The following is an 18,648-nucleotide window of genomic DNA, read 5'->3' on the forward strand; positions in this document are numbered from 1 at the left end:
TGCCTTAGCTGTGTCCCATAGGTTCTGGTAGGTTTTGTTTTCATTTTCATTGACTTCCAGGAACTTTTTAATTTCCTCTTTTATTTCATTGATTGATCCATTGTTCATTAAGTAATGAGTTATCCAGTTTCCAGCTGTTTGCATGTTTTTTGTCTTTACTTTTGTTGTTGAGTTCTACTTTTACTGCATTGTGATCAGATAGTACGCACAGTATAATTTCTGTTTTCTTATATTTGCTGAGACTTGCTTTGTGCCCTAGGATGTGATCTATTTTGGAGAAGGTTCCATGGGCTGCTGAGAAGAATGTATATTGTGTAAAAGTTGGATGAAATGTTCTGGAGACATCAACTAGGTCCATTTGATCTATTGTAAATTTTAGATCTTGGATTTCTTTATTGATTTTTTGTTTGGATGACCTATCTATTAATGATAATGGGGTGTTAAAGTCTCCCACAACCACTGTGTTGGCGTTTATATATGCTTTTAGGTCTTTCAGGGTATGTTTGATGAAATTGGGTGCGTTGACATTGGGTGCATACAGGTTGATGATTATTATTTCCTTTTGGTCTATTTCCCCTTTTATTAGTATGGAATGTCCTTCTTTATCTCATTTGATCAATGTAGGTTTGAAGTCTACTTTGTCAGAGATAAGTGTTGCTACTCCTGCCTGTTTTGGGGGGCCATTGGCTTGGTAAATCTTCTTCTAGCATTTCATCCTTAGCCTATGCTTATTTCTGTTGGTGAGATGGGTCTCCTGTAAGCAACAAATTGTTGGATCTTCCTTTTTAATCCATTTCATCAAGCGGTGCCTTTTGACGGGTGAATTAAGTCTGTTAACATTAAGCGTTAGTACTGATAGATAAGTGGTGATTCCTGTCAGTTGTCTTAGTTGTTTGAAGGTTTGATTGTGTGTACCTAAGTTGAGGTTACTCTCTACTTTCTTGCTTTTTCTTTTCCTGTGGTTTGGTGCTGCCTGTCTTTTCATGGTTAAGTTGGGTTTCACTTTCTGTGTGCAGAATCCCTTGCAGAATCTTTTGTAATGGTGGCTTTGTGGTCACATATTGTTTTAGTTTCTGCTTATCATGGAGGACTTTTATTGCTCCATCTATTTTGAATGATAGTTTTGCTGGGTAGAGTATCCTGGGGTTGAAGTTATTTTCATTCAGTGCCCAGAAGATCTCACCCCATGCTCTTCTTGCTTTTAATGTTTCTGTTGAGAAGTCTGCTGTGATTTTGATGGGTTTACCTTTGTATGTTACTTGTTTTTTCTCTCTTACAGCCTTCAATATTCTTTCCTAGTTTCTGAACTTGTTGTTTTAATGATGATATGTCATGGGGTAGTTCTATTTTGATTTGGTCTGTTTGGTGTCCTGGAGGCCTTTTGCATCTGTATGGGAATATCTTTCTCTAGATTTGGGAAATTTCCCGTTATTATTTTGTTGAATAGATTACTCATTCCCTTCACTTGCACCTCTTCTCCTTCTCCGATGCCCATGATCCTCAGGTTTGGTCTTTTGATGGAGTAGGTGAGTTCTTGCATTTTCTTTTCACAGGTCTTGAGTTGTTTAATTAATAGTTCTTCGGTTTTTTTCTTTAATTACCATTTCATCTTCAAGTTCTGAGATTCTGTCTTCTGTTTGTTCTATTCTGCTGGATTGGCCTTCTGTTTTGTTTTGCAGTTCTGTTTCATTCTTTTTTCTGAGGTTTTCCATATCCTGGGTGGTTTCTTCTTTAATGTTGTCTATTTTTGTCCTGAGTTCATTTATCTCTTTATTAATCATGTTCTTTGTTTCACTTTGGTGTTTATACAGTGCTTCTATGGTTTCCTTTATTTCTTCTTTTGCTTTTTCAAATTCTCTATTTTTGTTGTCTTGGAATTTCTTGATTTTCTCCTGTACATTTTGGTTGACCCTATCCAGTATCATCTCTATAAAATTCTCATTGAGTACCTGTAGTATTTCTTCTTTTAAATTATTCTTGTGGGCTTCATTGGGTCCTTTGGCATAGTTTATCTTCATTTTGTTGGAGTCTGGATCTGAGTATCTGTTTTCTTCATTCCCCTCTGGTTCATGTACTAATTTTTTGCCATGGGGAAACTGGTTTCCCTGTTTTTTCTGTCTTCTCGTCATTGTCTTTGGTGTTGTTATTGTCTCTGTACTGTGTGCAATTAAGTATTTTCTAGCTTGTAATAATTACAACGGTAATATTTAGAATGGAAGGGTGAGCAGAGATGGAAAGCAAGAAGTTAAAGAAAAGGGAAAAACAAATACACAGACAAGAGGGAGAAAACAGAACAAGGTATCAGACAACAAAGTTTCAATGGTATAAACAAGGAGCATTAGTGTACTTATCGACAGTAAGTCGAACAGGCATTAGAGAGACAGAGAGAGGATTGAAAATAAAAATTAAAAAAATAAAGATAAGAATAAAAATAAAAAGTAAGTAAATGAAATAAATATATATAAATAAAATAAAATGAAAAATAGAAAATTAAAAAAAACCCAAAAAACCAAAAAAACTCCAAGTTCAAATGCAACAAAGTTTCAGTCTTAATTATTTGGGTGTCCGTCTCAGTCTGCAATCCTGGAGATGGTGCCTCAGATGATGTTCTGTAGTTGTCTCATCAAAGGGGACACATAAAGTAGAACAAAACTACACAGACACACACACACACACACACACACACACAAACCCCACCAAGTGTCCCAAGTTCAAATGCAATGCAGTTTCAGTAAGTTTTTCAGCATGCAGGTGTAATTCGGTTGTTCTCTCATCAAAGGTAGGGCGAGAGAAAAAAAAGAGTCTGGAGACAGGTCTGTGAATGGCTATCTGCGGCTGTGGCTTGCCTGCCTGCTGCTGTCAGCCTGCTATTGCTGGAGGTGTTATTTATGCAGATCTCAGGGGTGAGCTTAGCACTCACCTGGCCCCGCAGGCTTTGTGTGTTCAGAGTTCTCCTGTGCGGGAGCCTCTGCTACAAGCTTTCCCCTTTCCAAGCATTGGGAAAGTTGACACTGCACCTGCTTTCTCAGGCCTGCGTGTTTACTTACAGCTCATGTGGGAAGTGGGTCTTCCCCCCTCTCCTGTGCAGTTTCCCTCCCACCACCACTTTCACAAGCTTTCCTGCTCCTGATTACTGGGCAGTGCTGCTGCTCCTGCCAGCTGCCATGTTTGTTTATAGCTCACGTGGGAAGTGGGTCTTTCCCCCTCTCCTGTGGAGTTTTCCTCCCTCCATCGCTCTCACAAGCTTTCCCGCTCCTGGTTGCTGGGTGCGTGCCCCCGCTCCCGCCAGAGCCTCTCCTGCCTGCCTGGCTTGTTTATTTACAGTCCCGGGAAGGATTCCCTTCCCCCAATCTTTGTTGCTCAGTGTGCCCCACCTTCTTTCCCATGTGTCTTATTTGTTCTTATTGCTTATTACTCAGTTTCTCTTTTTTCCCCGGGTGGAGGTCAGTCTGTCCAGGGGGCTATGCTGCTCTGGCCCAGGGTTGTCTGTGGGAGAACCGCGGTACTGCGAAGCTCATCTTGTCAGCGTCTTCCCAAGCTGTCTGGGCGCGGGTGACTGGCGGCCTGGGGGCCCTCCTAGTTTCTCCGTTTAACGTGAAGTGGAGATTCTCTGCACCGGCTGGAGATGTGGAGGGGTCAAAGTTTTGCCTCTTCTGGGTGATTTTGCCTGCAAAGTGTGTCTCCAGTGTCTCTCCAAGATTTCACTATAGGAGGCTCGCTTTCTGCTTCCTCCCTCTAGCCACCATCTTGGAATCCCCTCCCTACTTCTCTTAGAGTCGTTGGTGGCAGATGCTAGCTGTCCATCCCTCCATGTATGGTAGTATTGGACATGTAATGTTTATGGGAAGGACCCAGAGGTCCCAGCCGACTTCTAACACCACATGTGTGCTTCTTTCTTGTGATGGTGCTGACTTTAAGCTCAGCCAAAAGCCCTGGGAGCCCGGTCCAGTTGGACAACTTGGCTGTGCTGTAAGGCCAGGGGCAACTGTGTAGATGGCCAGGCTCATGACTTGTCCTGTCTCCACTGCTGCTTGGAAGGGGTGGACACACGGAGCATCCTCCTGATGGAGAGACGTTGCCAGTGTACACAGGGGTGTAATGTTCTGACTTTAGACTCAGCCAGCAACAACTCCAGCCCACCTGAGGAGTCTGCCTTGGGGTCTGCATCTGCCTCCTGAGCCTCAACGGCTGGCAGGTGCACAGCCAAGAGCTACCAGTCTTCTCCCTGTCTCTGACTCTTTCTCTTCTCTGTCTTTCCTGTCCAGGCTGCCTGTTTGAGGATGGTCTTTGTGGATCTTCAGAAGCTTGTGTAAATGGTAAGTGAGACCCTGGTAAAGCTGCTGTGGTCTGGGTCTGCCTCTCCTGCAAGGCACCACTCCACATCCACCCAGTGGGGCAGCAGAAGGGCGTCTTTCAGGCCTGGGGAGGGGTATTGGGTTTGGTGCTCTGAAGAGCACTGCAGGACTGGAATGTCTCTGGATGTTGTGTGAATGGCAGAAAGTGGAAAACTAGTGGAAGTGGACCACAGATGTATATTGTGTGTCATAATCTGCTCAGTATTTGAGGCTTTTCTCGAGAAGCTTTGCAGTGAGAAATGAAAGTGTTTTGGGGTTGTGGTAGTGGTGAGAGAGTTCTGTACAGGACACACTAGAAGGGGTGTGTGCACTGTGTTCCTTGGTACCAGTTCTGACTGCCCTTTCCCCACCTTCCCCAGTGGGAAGTTTTCACCTTTCTTTGTGTCCCATGTTTACAGGCAGGGCTCATTGCCCACAGGCACAGACAGGCCTTTGCCCATTGGTATCTGTTTTAGGTAACAGCGAGGGAATTTTATCCCTGCCCAGATTTTGCCTGCTGCTGATTACAGCCTGGCATAAGTGCCCTTCATACTCACCCAAGTTCCTACATAGCCACAAGTGACTGTGGGCTTCCTTCTTTACAGAGGAGGTGCTGGCCTTGGGACCAGCCCTGGGGCTCTTTGCTGGGCAAGGCCCATTTCATCAGGTCTACGCAAGCTCTTCCCTGGGCACAAATGCAGAGCTACATGTGTGTGCCACTTGGGAGTTGAAAGGAGAAACCAAGGTGCTCCTGCATCGCAAGGTGGGACCAGCCCTGGGGCCTAGACTGGAAATTTTAGGGCTGGAAGAACTGCCTGTCTGTCTGTCCCGGCAGCTCATGAACTCGCTGGGATAGAGCAGGAATTGATGCTGGGAACATAGAGAACATGCAGTTAACAGTCTGGAGTGCTCTGATTTTGGGGGGAGATTTCATGTAGAATGCAACAAACTTCCAGATTAGAGGACGTGTACAAGTGAAGCTGCATGAGACCCCAGGGCTGGGGACCAGAGCAGCTGCTTCTCATCATGCAGCCCAGCTCTGCAGTCCTTGGAAGGTACCTTGGGCTGCTGTTACTTGAAGGCAGCATTATAAAGATTTAGACTGAAGATACCCACCTGTACTCAACAAGTTCCGATGATAAAGAGGCAACTGTATGTGTGTTTAATCGAATTAGAGGTGTACTGAGTAAAAGCCATAACTGTTTCCATCCCCTCAACAGAAAACAGGTCTGGATAGTGCACCATAGGCATTAGATTTTTTTCTTCTGTATCTCAACTTGTCTCCCTAGCATGGAATTATACTAACATTATGTTAAAACAATAGCTTAGAATTCTTTGGGAAAAAGGAATTCAAATGTAAATATAATATTCAGGCCTTGATTTATAGAAACAAAAAATAATGGAAACATTTTCTAGTTCACTTAAGGTGTACAAAGTAGCAAACAGACCACACAATCCTATAAACCTCTGTGTTTCTGGTAACTGTGGAGAATAATCAGAAATATTGCATCCTGCTGCTACTGGCCTGGATTTATGGTTGTCATGGTGATTGTAAATTCAGCCTGACAGCTGGTGAGGCAGAAAGGTGTTGCCAGGCAGCCACAGTGAGGACATTCACAGCAGCCATGGGGAAGGCCATGGAGTGGAGTCCAGAATGTTCTGCAATCAGATATGGGGTCTCTTTTATTCCCCCTCTCCCTTTTCTTGGGATACAAGCAGAAATATGTAATTTTATTAGCTTTTATATGTTCTCAAAAGCTCAACATTCTTTGTTATTAACAAAATAAAAGTGCTTGGATGGAGTGAGATATTTTATAAAGTCAAAAGGTAAATGTACTTACCAATTCACACCTTTTAGGATGGTTATTATTTAAAAAAGCAGAAAACCAGTGTTGGCAAGGGTCTGGGGAAATTAGTGGGAATATAAAGTGGTGCAGAACTGTGGAAATATAGCTCCTTCTCAAAAAGCTAAACATACTACATACAATTCTGCAGTCTCACTTGGTAGATGCTCCAAAGGATTGAAAGCAAGGACTCAAAGGGATACTTGCACACCTATGACCATTGCAGCGTTGCTCACAATATCAAAATGTGGTCCACCCATACAATGGAATGTCACCCTTAGAAGGAAGGAAATTCTGACTTGTGCAACATGGATGAATCTTGAGTATATTATGCTAAGTGAAATATGCCAGTCACAGAAAGACAAATGTACTATGTGATTTACTTTTGTAGGTTCCCATAGTGGTTATATTTATAGAGGCAGAAGGTGGGATAGTGGGAGGCAGGGGCAGAGAGGGTGAGCAGCTGTTAACTAGAAAGTTCAGGAGATGGGTGGATGGTGGTGGTGACTGTACAGTATGAATATCTTAAAGCCACTAAACTTTACACTTAAAATGGCCAGGATGGTAGGTTTCATTGCTGTGACAGAATTACTTCAGGAGGAAAGATTTATTTTGACTCATAGTTGCAGGGGCTTTAGTTCAGCTGGCTCCTTTGCTTTTGGCCTGAGGTGTGGCAGAGCATCATGGAGGAGAGGGTGTGGCAGAGTAAAGCCACTCATTTCATGGCAGCCAGGAAGCATGGGAGAAGTCGGGACAAGATGTGCTCTTCAAAGGCATGCACCAGAGACCTCCTTCCTCCCCCCTCCTAGTTTCTGCCACCTCCCATCTTAGAGCCTTGAGCACGCAGGCATGCATGCCATGCCCCCAGCCCTCCAGTCACCTGTCAATGATTGGATCCACCAGCTGGGGACTAAGCCTTCAACACATGAACCTTTTGGGACACTTCATACACAAGCCAAAACATACCACAGATCAAAGAAAGGAAAAAAGTAGACTCTGAAATAATTTGGCCATTAGAAAAAAGCTGTAAGTATTCCAAATGTATATCTTAAGATAATGTGAACACATCATCCTGGAACAGGTTGTAAAAAGAGAGCTTAGATATAGTCACAGAGGAAGCCTAAGTGTGGAAAAGCAATTTTTAAAAAAAGTGTTTAAGTGGATTTGCTGCAATATATCTCTAAATGGTACACATCCAGAAATGGATAGTTTGTCCTAAAAAGAAACTCCATGGTATAATAATCAGCTGCTCCACGTACAAGGGAAAAAGGAAAGCAAATTTGCAAAGATTTAAAAAGATCATGCTTGTGCCATGCACAAGAGTCTAGTTTACAAACACTGCTGGTGGGAGGTGTCATAAAGTGACTATGGAATTCAGTTTGCCAAGGGGTCAGGGTCCTCCTAAGCTGCACAGGTCCTGCCCCTGTGACCCAATTTGTAGGAATACATTTTAAGAAAATAATCCTTGAGCCACAGTGCCAAGGGAACTCCAAGCACAGACCTATCCTTTGTAGTGATATTTATATTAACTTAAAAAACAGTGAACCTAATATTAAAAACACAAAGATGCTCTTTTTTGCTTATAGTAGTGATTCAAATACTAGGCAGACAAGGAAGTGTACAAAAAGTTGTGAATAACATCAGAGAGTGCAGGTAGTAGAATGTAAGAGGAAAAACTGTATGTTTGATACGATGCCAGCTATGCAGAGACATGAACAGGAAAAGGCCCAAAGACATACATCAAACTGTGCATCATTGTCTCTGGGTAGTGGCTGTTATTTTTCTCATATTTCTCTGTTTTTCAAAGTCTCCAATAGCATGTCTCCATTAAGAGAAGAGGAGTAGGGAGGAGGCATCTAAATGAACCCAAAAGTTTGAGCTTTGATTCCTAAAGACAAACATTCAAGAACAGAAAAGGACCTGGGGTGCATGAGGGTCACACAGGGGTGGCCTGGGCTTTTTGTCCACTAGAACAACCATATCCCATGCAGAATGTGGACCTGTGGACACCAACTGAGCAAGAACAACAGGTCAGGTTCCTTCTGGAGGGAGACAGTGGTGGAGAATGATGACATAGCTCTCAACCTGCTGGCTCTGGCACAGTGGTCAAGGCTGAGCCCAAAGTCAGCACCCACGGTAACTGGATCTGCAGGCTGTTGTATGGGACCTGGCCTTTGCTCTGGGGTGACAGCAGGGGAACCCCTCCCAAGACATCACTAGTGGTACCAAAAGCAACAGCTTATTGGGCAGATTCTTTTCTTACCGTGAGCATGATGTTTTCTACAAAGCTGTCCTCCTCCCATGGGGGCAGAGGGTGGGCAGCATGCACTGAGTTTCCGACAGTGACACTGTCTTCCTAATTCCTTCTCCACTGAGTAGGTTCGGAAAGTCACCAAGAACTGGGATTCTCTTACCGTGAAACATATCAGGCCTCGGAAAGGAAGGAAGCACTGACCATGCTACAACACAGTGGAACCACAAGCCATGCTGAGTGAAAGAGCTATGCATAAAAGTCTCCTGTTGCAGAGCTCCGTGTATATGAAGTGTCTGGAAGAGGCTCCTAGTGACAGAAATCACGCTGATGGCTTCCAGAGGCCACCAGGGGAGAGAGTGTGGGACACTGAGGGTGCGGGCTTCTTTCTATGGTGATGAGATGTGCTAAGATGGACCCTGGTGATGGCTGTAGAACTCTGGGTACACCTAATACCAATGAATCCTATACTTAAAGGGGAAGGAGCAAATTGTGTGGTATGTGAATTACATTTCAGTGAGAGGAAAGAGAAAACTAAGAAATAACTAAAGAGACTTGAGTACCAAGAGTGTCACAGGAGAATTGTATTTCTTTAAAGGAGTTTCTGCTCAGACCCCACACAATGTGTTCCTTCCCAGGATGTTCAAAACAAAACAAAATGGTTAAAAATGCTTAGTTCCACCATCTGGGCACAAAACCAGACCAGTGGGCACTCTGCTTTCAAGAATGACTTTTTAAAGAAAGCAGCTGTTCCTGGGCCCATGCCATGCAGGCACTGAAAGTCCTGTGTCTTCCCGAGAGTAAAGGGCTTGAAATCCACATGTCACATTTGTGTTTGATGCCATGTGGTTGACCTTGCAGCACTCAGTGGGGACCTTGGGAAATTCTCTACTGAGCAAAGTGATGGAAGAATGAATGAATCATCATTTTACACCACCAGAGACAGCCAGGACCATGGCTTTGCATGGCCTAGGGGAGAAGGATTTCTCTCATTACCCAGTTCATGGCTGAGACCCTATACCAAACCAGATGAACAAGAGAAAAGCATGCGTGTTTGTTTAGTAAGAATTTTATGTGACTCCAGTGCCTTCAGAAATGAAGATCCAATGAGACAAATGTGACTGCAGGACAGAGAGTCTGAGCTATTGGTTGTGAGCTGAGGTGAGGGCTCCATAGGTCTGTGTGCTCAGAGAAAAGGGTACAGGGAGGCCACTGCTGGAAGAGGGTCCTATGACTGCTTCGGGGAGAACTCAGGGAATTCACATTTCTACGGCCTGCTTTTGCTCAAATGCCATGGTGTCAGGTTTTGGGGGAGTGTGCCCTGAACCATGTCAGCATGACTTTTGCATGTTTCTTCCCAAGAGTTTGTTTCGAAATTGCCCAAGAAAAGCTTATGAGTGAGTCATTTGTGAATATCAAAGGCATCCACATCTGACAACGTGCCTCTCAGAAGGTTGCTGTCTTTCCCCCTTCACCCAGTCTCCTAAAGCAGTGAGTTCAATTCCTGAAGACGAATGCTTACCACACCCCACCTCCTTGGACTCTAGACCCCTGACAAGAGCTAGTAATTCAGTAAGGCCACAGTGCTGCTTTTACAACCTCCTCAGCTGTGCCAAAGCAGCAATGGAGGGGTCCTTACACTTTAAAGAGCTCCTTAAAGGGAGCCTACTTTAAGGGCTACACTCTGGATTGGGGCCCAGTCCTGTCTGCTAGGCACCCCAATTGCATAGACCAGTAGGAACCAGGCCTGGGTGTGGCCACCACACCAACTCTCAGCCCCATGGTCTCAGAATTTCCAGGTTTCTCGCCTTTTCCAAGCTCCCCAGAGTTCGTGATTCATATAGTGTGGATTTTATTGCTGCTACCTAATCTCTTTTTCAGGCCAACTGTGCTTTCTCACAGTTTTCCAGTTGTCAAATTAAAATTTCTTATTGTTCTATTTTTTCCAGTGCAATAAAACAGAATAGCTGTGTTTATCAAATTTGCCACAGCGTGCTGGGTAACCCACTGAATCACACAAGCAGTCGACAGGCCCAGCTTGTGGTTGATAAACATGAAAATGATAAGAAAATAGTGTTTTGAAGACTTCCGGCAAAAGTATTTATTTGATCTGCATCCTTCAGACCTCAAGAAAGCTTTAGAAAGAAAAGAAGACAGGAGGGAGGGGTGAGGCTGGCTCCATCTGCTGATAGGTGTATGTTTGGAACGTGGTTAGGTTTGCACCAGCAATGACAGCTGCTATTTGTTGGGGGCTCGTAGCCACATCCACTGCCCTCTGGGGACTCACATGTGCCACACTGGTTTTGTCTGTGTGGTGAAGTTTTTCAAAAACGCTTTTTTACCTTTGTGGAATATACAGTACATATCATCATCCATAGTCATCCTCCTGGGCAAAAGCACACCAGAACCTCATGCTCCCTATAGCACCTGTTCATCAACCTTCCCTGCCCCCCAGCTCCTGCCGCCCCCTCTCCCCAGCCTCTGGTAAGCACTATTCTATTTTCAACCTTCATGGATTCATGTTTTCTTTTAACTCCACACATGAGTGAGATCATGTGGCATTTGTCTTCCTGCACCTGGCTTACTTCACTAAACAAATCATGATTTCCATTTCCATCCATGTTGTCACAAGTAGGAGGATTTCATTCTTTGTATGACTGTATAGTATTCCACTATGCATATGCCACTTTTAAAAAAATGTGTTGGGCACCTAGGCTGATTCCATTTCTTGGTTATGTGAACGGTGCTGCAGTAAACATGGGGATGCAGGTTTCTCTTGACGCACTGATGTCATTTCTTTGGGTCTTACTCAGGAGTGGGATTTGCTGAATTATGTGGCAGTTCTTTTTTCTCTCTTTTTATTGGCATATATTAATTGCACAAAGGAGTTTCGTTGTGATATTTCCACACATGCATGTAATGTACGTTGATCAAATTCACCCCCATTTACTCTTTCTTATCCCCTTATCAACCCTTCAAAAACAGCTTTCATGGGTTTCATTACTCTTGTTTTCACACATGCGTATGAAGTTGATCGATCATATTCAACCCCCTTCACCCTCTCCTCTCACTTTCACTACTCCCACTTGTCCCTCTCCTTCCCCCCAGAAAACAGTGACATTCAGCACCACAGTGCTGGACTTAAGCTTATTAAATAAGTATTTTGCTCACAATCTCAAGGTAAGGAAGCTGTGATCTAGAAAAGTTAAGTGCCACTGTTCACATCTGGCCTGCCTGGTGTTGGACTGGGACTGTGTACCTCCATTCTGCCACCCCCAGCATCTCACATCTGCAGCCCTGCTTAGTGGCACAGGCAGAGGTGAGTGAGATAGGAGCAGGCTTCTCTCACACCCACACTCCTCCTCTCCCTGCATCCCCATCCTACCTGTGTTCCCATCCAATCTATGCCCCTCCCCTACCTGTGCCCCACTCACTCCTCTCTGCTCCTCCTCTTCTACCTGTACCCCTCCCTACCTCTTCCTCACACTTTTTTGTGCCCCCTTCTCTACCTGTGTTCCCCCGCTACCTGTGCTACTCCCCTGCCTGTGCCCCTCCCCTGAGGATGCTCAGGGCGGCCCACTGCTCTCCCTTTGTGGGTAGTGAGTGAGCCAGTGTGGGCAGGAGCAGGCTTGTAAGAACATTAGGCTCTCAAGACAGTTAGGATCTCTGGTCCTATGAGGTCCTTAAGCAACTGGACACTAGTTAATGGTGCAGCTAATAGTGAGTGGCCTGGGATACTGCTTGAATCAGAGAAAGATCAGTCAGTACTGACCTCTACTCAGTCAGGACTAGTCAGCATGCTTGGTACTTGTAGCAGCAGACACCTAGAGAGGGAGGGCAGCACTGTGGCACAGGGCAGGGTGACACCAGGTCGGGGGCTCTCTCTGGGCCCAGTGTACCTCACAGCACTTACAGGCATCTCCTCAACCAGGCAGCATATATAGCTCCAGGACCTCAGCACAGGAGCTAGCTCATGTTGTAGAGCAAAGCACGGGAATAAATGAGTCCAAAAGACAGATGTGAAGAGGAACTGATGACACTGATTAATGGCAACATTTAACACCTCCTTTATGTTAGTCAACAAGCTGTGACATTGTTTCAAGAGTGTAACCAGTGAATTAATAATGACGATAGTAGTGGTAGTGACAGTGCTTGTGTGCCGGCATTGTGCCAAGCACTTTGTGTATTCTAACACAGTCTCAGAACACTGTGCAATGTGCGTGCTGTTGCCAATTAACCCCACACACAGATGAGGCACCTGAGACAGGACACCAGGTGTGTGCTGAGTGGGCAGCTGGGGGCCAATGGCCTTCCTCTCCTTATGTTACTCCTGGGAATCAGCCTGCAGGCTAGAAGGCAGGCCTGGGTCCTGGCCGCACTCTCACAGCCTTGGATGAGCCATGCTTGCACATGGTCACTGTGTTCCATAGTGACCACAGTCTCTGCCCCCCACCTACTGAGAGGGCTGGAGGTGAGACAGCCTGGAGAACTCTGCAGCTCCTGTGTGGTGAACAAGTGGGAGGTGGGTCAGGAAGTCCTGGTTTCTTTCCTTCCTTGCTGTTTGCTTTCAGCTGCAGACAAATATTCAGGACAGTCTGACAGTCATGGTCACCTCTGGGCTGTCAGCAAGCCGCCAGGAAAGCATCTGGGACTGTCCACCTTCCAGGTTAACTACCCACAGTTGGGCTGAGACCCAGCAGTTCAGACATCCTGAGGCTTGGTCCAGCTTTTCATGCCTGAGGCAGAGTTCTCGCTGATTCGAGTGAAGTCCTAGCGCAGGTTTGGAAATCCAGAGGCAGCACCAGGCAGGCTCTTGAGGGAGCTGATGTCTGTGAACATCTCAGGCAGAGACAGGTTGCTTCCACCTGAGCCCCAGGCCAGAGTCCTAGCCTGGGTGCTGGTGCCCTTTTGGCCCTGCATCCCACCTACTTGCCTGTGTCCTATTGGCTGCCTGCACCCCTTCTCCATTTTCAGGGGCTTCCCTTGCCCCTGGCCACAGATGGGCAAAGTTGTGTGCATGGTGGGTTGGGAACTGAACAGAGCAACCTGGGAATGTCTCTGCTGTGCTCTCAGTTCCTTGCCTTGGCTCTCCTACAGCCTGTGCAGGGACCTACCCAACTGCAAGACTGGTGTGAATGGTAGGCTCTGCCCCTCCTGAAATATGCGGAGGGTATAGCTTAATGCAAAAGGTAAATTACTGGGATTTCAAAGATTTTTGTTTGGTTATTGCCTTAATAGAGAATTCAGCACTTTCTTTTGCGTCAGCTTCTTGGGCACCTGTTCTGCATTCTATCACTGATAGGAAATGGCGGCAAAGTCTGATTTTGTAAAGGACGGTGTCAGTCATTGTTGTGTTTATCTGCTGTTCTCATAGGTTTATCATGTATTGCTTAAAGTATATGTTTATATTATCATTCAAAGTTAGTGATTTGGAAATAACCTAGAACTCTCACTCCACACCGGAGGTAGTGTGGCCTTTCCTGTCTGCTGGGTGCCCTGGCAGACTGATTTCTGTGCAATGAGCAGACTGTGTCAGGCATTTATATATGCTGTAATGAAGCTTAATGAAGATCTAGCAGCTGATATGCAAAGTGGTCTAACAGCCTTGGTCATGTTTGCTTCATTGTCCACAGCTGCCCTGTGGGCAGGGCCCTGCCTCTATGTCCTGTTCCAGGGCAGTGGTAGCAGGTGCCCAAGGACCTCAGCTGTGAGATGTAAGATTCCATCCCTTGCATCCCTGGGAATCTCCTCACTCTCAAATTTCAATTAATCAAACCTAAAAAGGGATGCAAATTAATTACTGAGTTAAACCATGTGAAGCTAACAGGTATAACAGGAAGGTGCTACAGTTCTGAGTCTTCACATTAATGACTGAGGTGAGTTACATGGCTTCAGCTCAGTTTGAACCACACACACACATTCCAGAAGGAAGCCCGGCTCTGGAGATTCTGAGTCCACCTCATTTGTCAAGGCTTTTCTCCTGTTGGGGTGGAGGAGAAGCAGGAGAATGTAGCCAGATTGCCATCCCCCTTCTGCTCTTCCTTGGCTAGTTGACAGCACCCAGCTGAGGAGGCTGTCATTTCAGAGTGGCATGTTTTATGCTTCTTTCTAGCTTCACTGTATTATCAGGATCACGCTCACCAGCACCCACCAGGCTGCACAGCCCAGTGACAGCGCCCGGCATGGCTCTCTCTGTGTGGCACTTTCCTCTACCATCTGTCCTGTGAATCTTCATGGAGATGCCAGTCAATCCTTCAGGAGTTCTGGGCTGGCAGTTGGTTGTGTTTTAAAAAATGGATTGTGTGCTGGAGGCAGAGAAATATGCATTTTTTTGTGTCAGCACTGCTGTGTCAGTGATAATTTGGTACTGTCTGGTATGGCTTTGTAGCTAAAATGATGAATGCTGGAGAAATAGTGTTTGCTGTTCTAAATGAATGGTGAGAGAAATACTCGTACGAGAGGTGATATGGGTAGGTTTCAGAGCCTCCGTGTGCTGCCCTGGAACTTGTGTTCTCCCCTAAGTGGGGTGTTGTCTGCACAGTGTAGACAAGCTTTCCATTAGACTACGTAACCACACTCTCTTAGACTATACTGAAATTCTCACTGTGGAATCAGTGCATGGTGGTAATCAGTGCATTTACTCCATGTAAATGTGTACTTAGCTTGGATTTTCGGATTGATCTTGACCCCAAGTCCCTGAGAAAGGAGGAGGTTTTAGGGAGGGGTGAGAATAAACAGAGCAACAAGAAGTCCTGGGAATCCTGAGAAAGTGCATGAAGTCCGGAATGGTGAAACCAGACCTGGGCGAGGTGTGTCCCAGAAATCAGGTGACCAGTCCTGGGGGTGGTGTGTCCAGGAGTATAGAAGGGGCAGAAGGGGGTGACAAGAACCTAGAAGAAGTCCCTTCTTTTTCCTGTAGTCCAGTTGCCATAGAGACTGTCTTCTGGAAGTAGAAGGCAGGGTGTACATTCCCTAGAGCTTTTTGCAGAAAGTTGCTTTGTTTAGTGAGGCTGGGTGGTAGTAATTTTCCTGGGTCTCTGTTGGATTGCTAATCTGGGGCCAAACTGAATCAGAGGTTTTCTGTCTCATCTATGGTCACAAATAGAAGAGTGGGCTGTTTCTGTGAAGTGGACTGGAACACATACAGGAGCCATCCTAGTACAGGGAGAACAGAGCACCATGTGGCCTAAGACCAAGCAAACCCAGGCCTCCTCATGGCCCTTTGCAGAGCTGTGCTCTGAAGGGATATCCATGGCTGCACCTCGGGGAACTTGTCTGGAAACTGTATGGCCTGAGCCCTGCCTGCCTGCCACATGGGACCATGTAAGAAGTGTGTCTTACAGCCTGTCTGACCTTCAGCATGACAAGTTTGAGAAACTGTCCATGTGAGTCCCCACCTGCCTCATCAACTCTGCCCTGGGGATCTCAAAAGGGCCCATTCCAAGGGCAGGTGGGGGCCGGCTGAAATTCCACCATGCATCACTGTTGCCGTCCTCATTACTATTATTGTTTCAACAGCTAGCTGGAAGCTCTGGGCTTGCCCAGCCTCTCCCTGCCGTGTTCTGCTGAAATGCTTTCTCCAGTCAAGGGACTTGAGCTTCCCCTAAAACTATACACAGTCCTGCTTTCCTGACTTCTCTGGGATAGTTGTCACCTGCTGAGGGAGACTGTCACCAACTCCACCTTGGAAGGACCAATGCTCCTGTAGCTCCTCTTCCTGCGGGGCCGTTGGTGCTGCAGAGGTGTTCCCTGTTCCAGGTTCATGCTGGGTGTGACCTGTCAGCAGGTGTCTACTACAACAAACCCTTGAAGTAGCACTTGTCCCTTTATCTCTGGTCTCTACACCAGTTTACCGTATATTAATTTAATGCTGTCCAATCTTCAGCTTCGAACACGAGAAGATGAGGAAATCCAGTTGCATATTTCCCATGGCGTACCTCAAACCAGGGAGGTTTGGTGTTTCCCTGGGGACAGGTTTTCTCCAAGTACCAGCTGTGGACAACACTTTCTAAAGGGCCTGGGGTCTAAAGCCTGCCATCTACTGAGTCTGGGAGTTGAATTAGCTTTTCTGTGAAGGTGCAAATTCTAAACTTGACAATGGCAGAGCTCTCTGTGCCTCTTCCATCTCTGTTTTGGTTTGCTGTGATGAATGACCAGTGGTAGTGGGTAGTCTCTGGGGTCCTGCACAACAGGTGAGCAGGGCTGGTGCCCTGTGAGGTCTTGCACAGGCAATCAGGGCTGGTGCCCACATCCTAGGGGTATTGTTGGCTTCATCCCTGCCCTGGCCTCCCTCTGCCTGAGTCTGATCTGATTTATTCACATCTATTTCTGTTTGATCTTCTAAACATTGGATCTGGATGTATACCTGGATATCACTGAGGTAGATGAGAAGGGACATTCTGTTTCAAGGGGTGTCAGGGGACTGGGTATAAGAAATAAAGCAAATTGGATGGTATCAGAGCCACGAAATGGCAATAGCTAAGGTTTATACAGGACAATTTTTGCTTCGCAAATGTTTTATGTTTTTCAGATGCCTAAAACATTTAATTTTTAAGATGTTTATAGCCAATCTATAAATGATAAATTACATGTATCATTGTCAACTGTTAGGCACTTGGATGGTCTCCACTGCCTTTCAAATTCATGGTTGGAGCTTTCTTTTTTCTCTTTTTTGTGGTATTTAGGTTTGAACTCAGGGTCTACTCCTTGAGCCACTCCATCCATTCTGATGGGGTTTTTTGAGGTAGGAGCTCGTGGATGATTTGCTGGGGTTGGCTTCAAACTGCGATCCTCCTGATCTTTGCCTCCTGAGCAGCTAGGATTACAGGAGTGAGCTTTTGATTCCTGCCTGTTTGGAGCTTTAATGGAGCTTTAAGTCTAAGACTGCTTAGACTTCCTGAGCCTGTGAGGATATCCTTCTTGGGACCCATGTCTGGGGGCTGAATTCTTGCAGTTATGAAGCAGCCACTGCCAGGGAGTCAGTAAACTTCCTCCTTCTTTCCTGGAGTCTAGTTACCATGGAGATTGTAATCAATTATGGAGGAGGGAGAGGCCAGCAGTGTACACGTGGTCTCTCCTCTGCAGTCTTCTCAGTCTGTGGGGTGGGAAGATGTGATGCTGGTGTGTTTGTGGGTGCCTGGCTCAGCCATGGCCTCACCACCACGGACCCACCCCCAGCTGAAACAGCTCCTCAGGGGATGGGCTGTTCAGGGAACTCAGTGGACTTACTGCAGGAAGGACGCCAGGTTTTAAATATTTTTACAGCTGCTTCTTCTCAGTTGGATTCTGAGTCTAAGCTCACTACAATATTAGACAAATCCTCTAGTCCTGATGTAATTTTGGTTCATTTTGCTAACAGGATTGGAGGAAATGGGTTCTGGGATCATGGAGCTGTGGATATTTTCAGCCATGACCACGAGATTGGATGAATATCGTGTACCATTGGCATACCATTTGAGACGCACACAAAATCTGTACTATTAAAGCAGAATATTAAATTAAACTCACACACTAAGGACTATTTTTAACATTTTCCTTTGGGTATGTGGGTGCCTGAAGCCGAGTCCATCCAGACTTAGGGGTCTCACTGGTGGAGTATGGGTCAGTGTGTGACAGCTGGCTCTCTGCAGGGAATCATAGCCATTCTGGAGGTGACAGTGCTCTCCCGTGGCTGATTTCCACTGCAGCTGGGGCTAAGAGGAGGTGTGGACAGTTAGCTCTCGGGCTCAGCACATGCTGTGACTAGCCTTGGTGTCTCAGATGTATGGTTCCCATCTGTGGGACATCTGTGCGAAGCCAGTTTTGAAGCACCATTCCCAAAGGTGTGGGGTCTGCTGTTGGGAGTCCACTGAAGGATGGGTGGTTCAGGTGGCGCGACATTCTTGCTGCACCCACTCTGGATTCACAGCCTGAGGTTGCGTGATGAGAGTTTAGTTAGGTTTAAGCTGGAACCCACCACCATGTGGCCTGGGCCTCAGAACTCCTGTGCTGTTATTGAGCTGAATCAAAACCCAACATGTGCTGTGGTGACCAGAGGATGTGAACTGTACATTTGCATAGGGTTATCCTGTTTATTATCTGCTTAGATTCTGCAGTACCCTGAGCCATCCTGGCAGGCATTCTCATCCTTATTTAGCTCTTGGGCTCAGATGGCGAACTTGATCTCTTAACTGTGACACCCAGGCACAATCCCACCTAGACCCACAGCTGGTCCAGGGTC

General features: G+C 46.0%; 1 protein-coding gene across 1 annotated transcript in view; it reads left to right on the top strand.

Annotated features, from left to right (window-relative positions):
• The window catches only part of Ptprn2 (protein tyrosine phosphatase receptor type N2), a 711,256-nt gene that overhangs the window by 74,361 nt on the left and 618,247 nt on the right, over positions 1-18,648 (top strand). Inside the window, exon 2 of the mRNA XM_074059905.1 lies at positions 4,266-4,316. Coding sequence (XP_073916006.1) covers positions 4,266-4,316 — 51 coding nt within the window. The remainder of the gene's footprint in view (positions 1-4,265; positions 4,317-18,648) is intronic.

The sequence above is a fragment of the Castor canadensis genome, chromosome 2 (assembly GCF_047511655.1).
Source record: "Castor canadensis chromosome 2, mCasCan1.hap1v2, whole genome shotgun sequence".
NCBI lineage: Eukaryota > Metazoa > Chordata > Mammalia > Rodentia > Castoridae > Castor > Castor canadensis.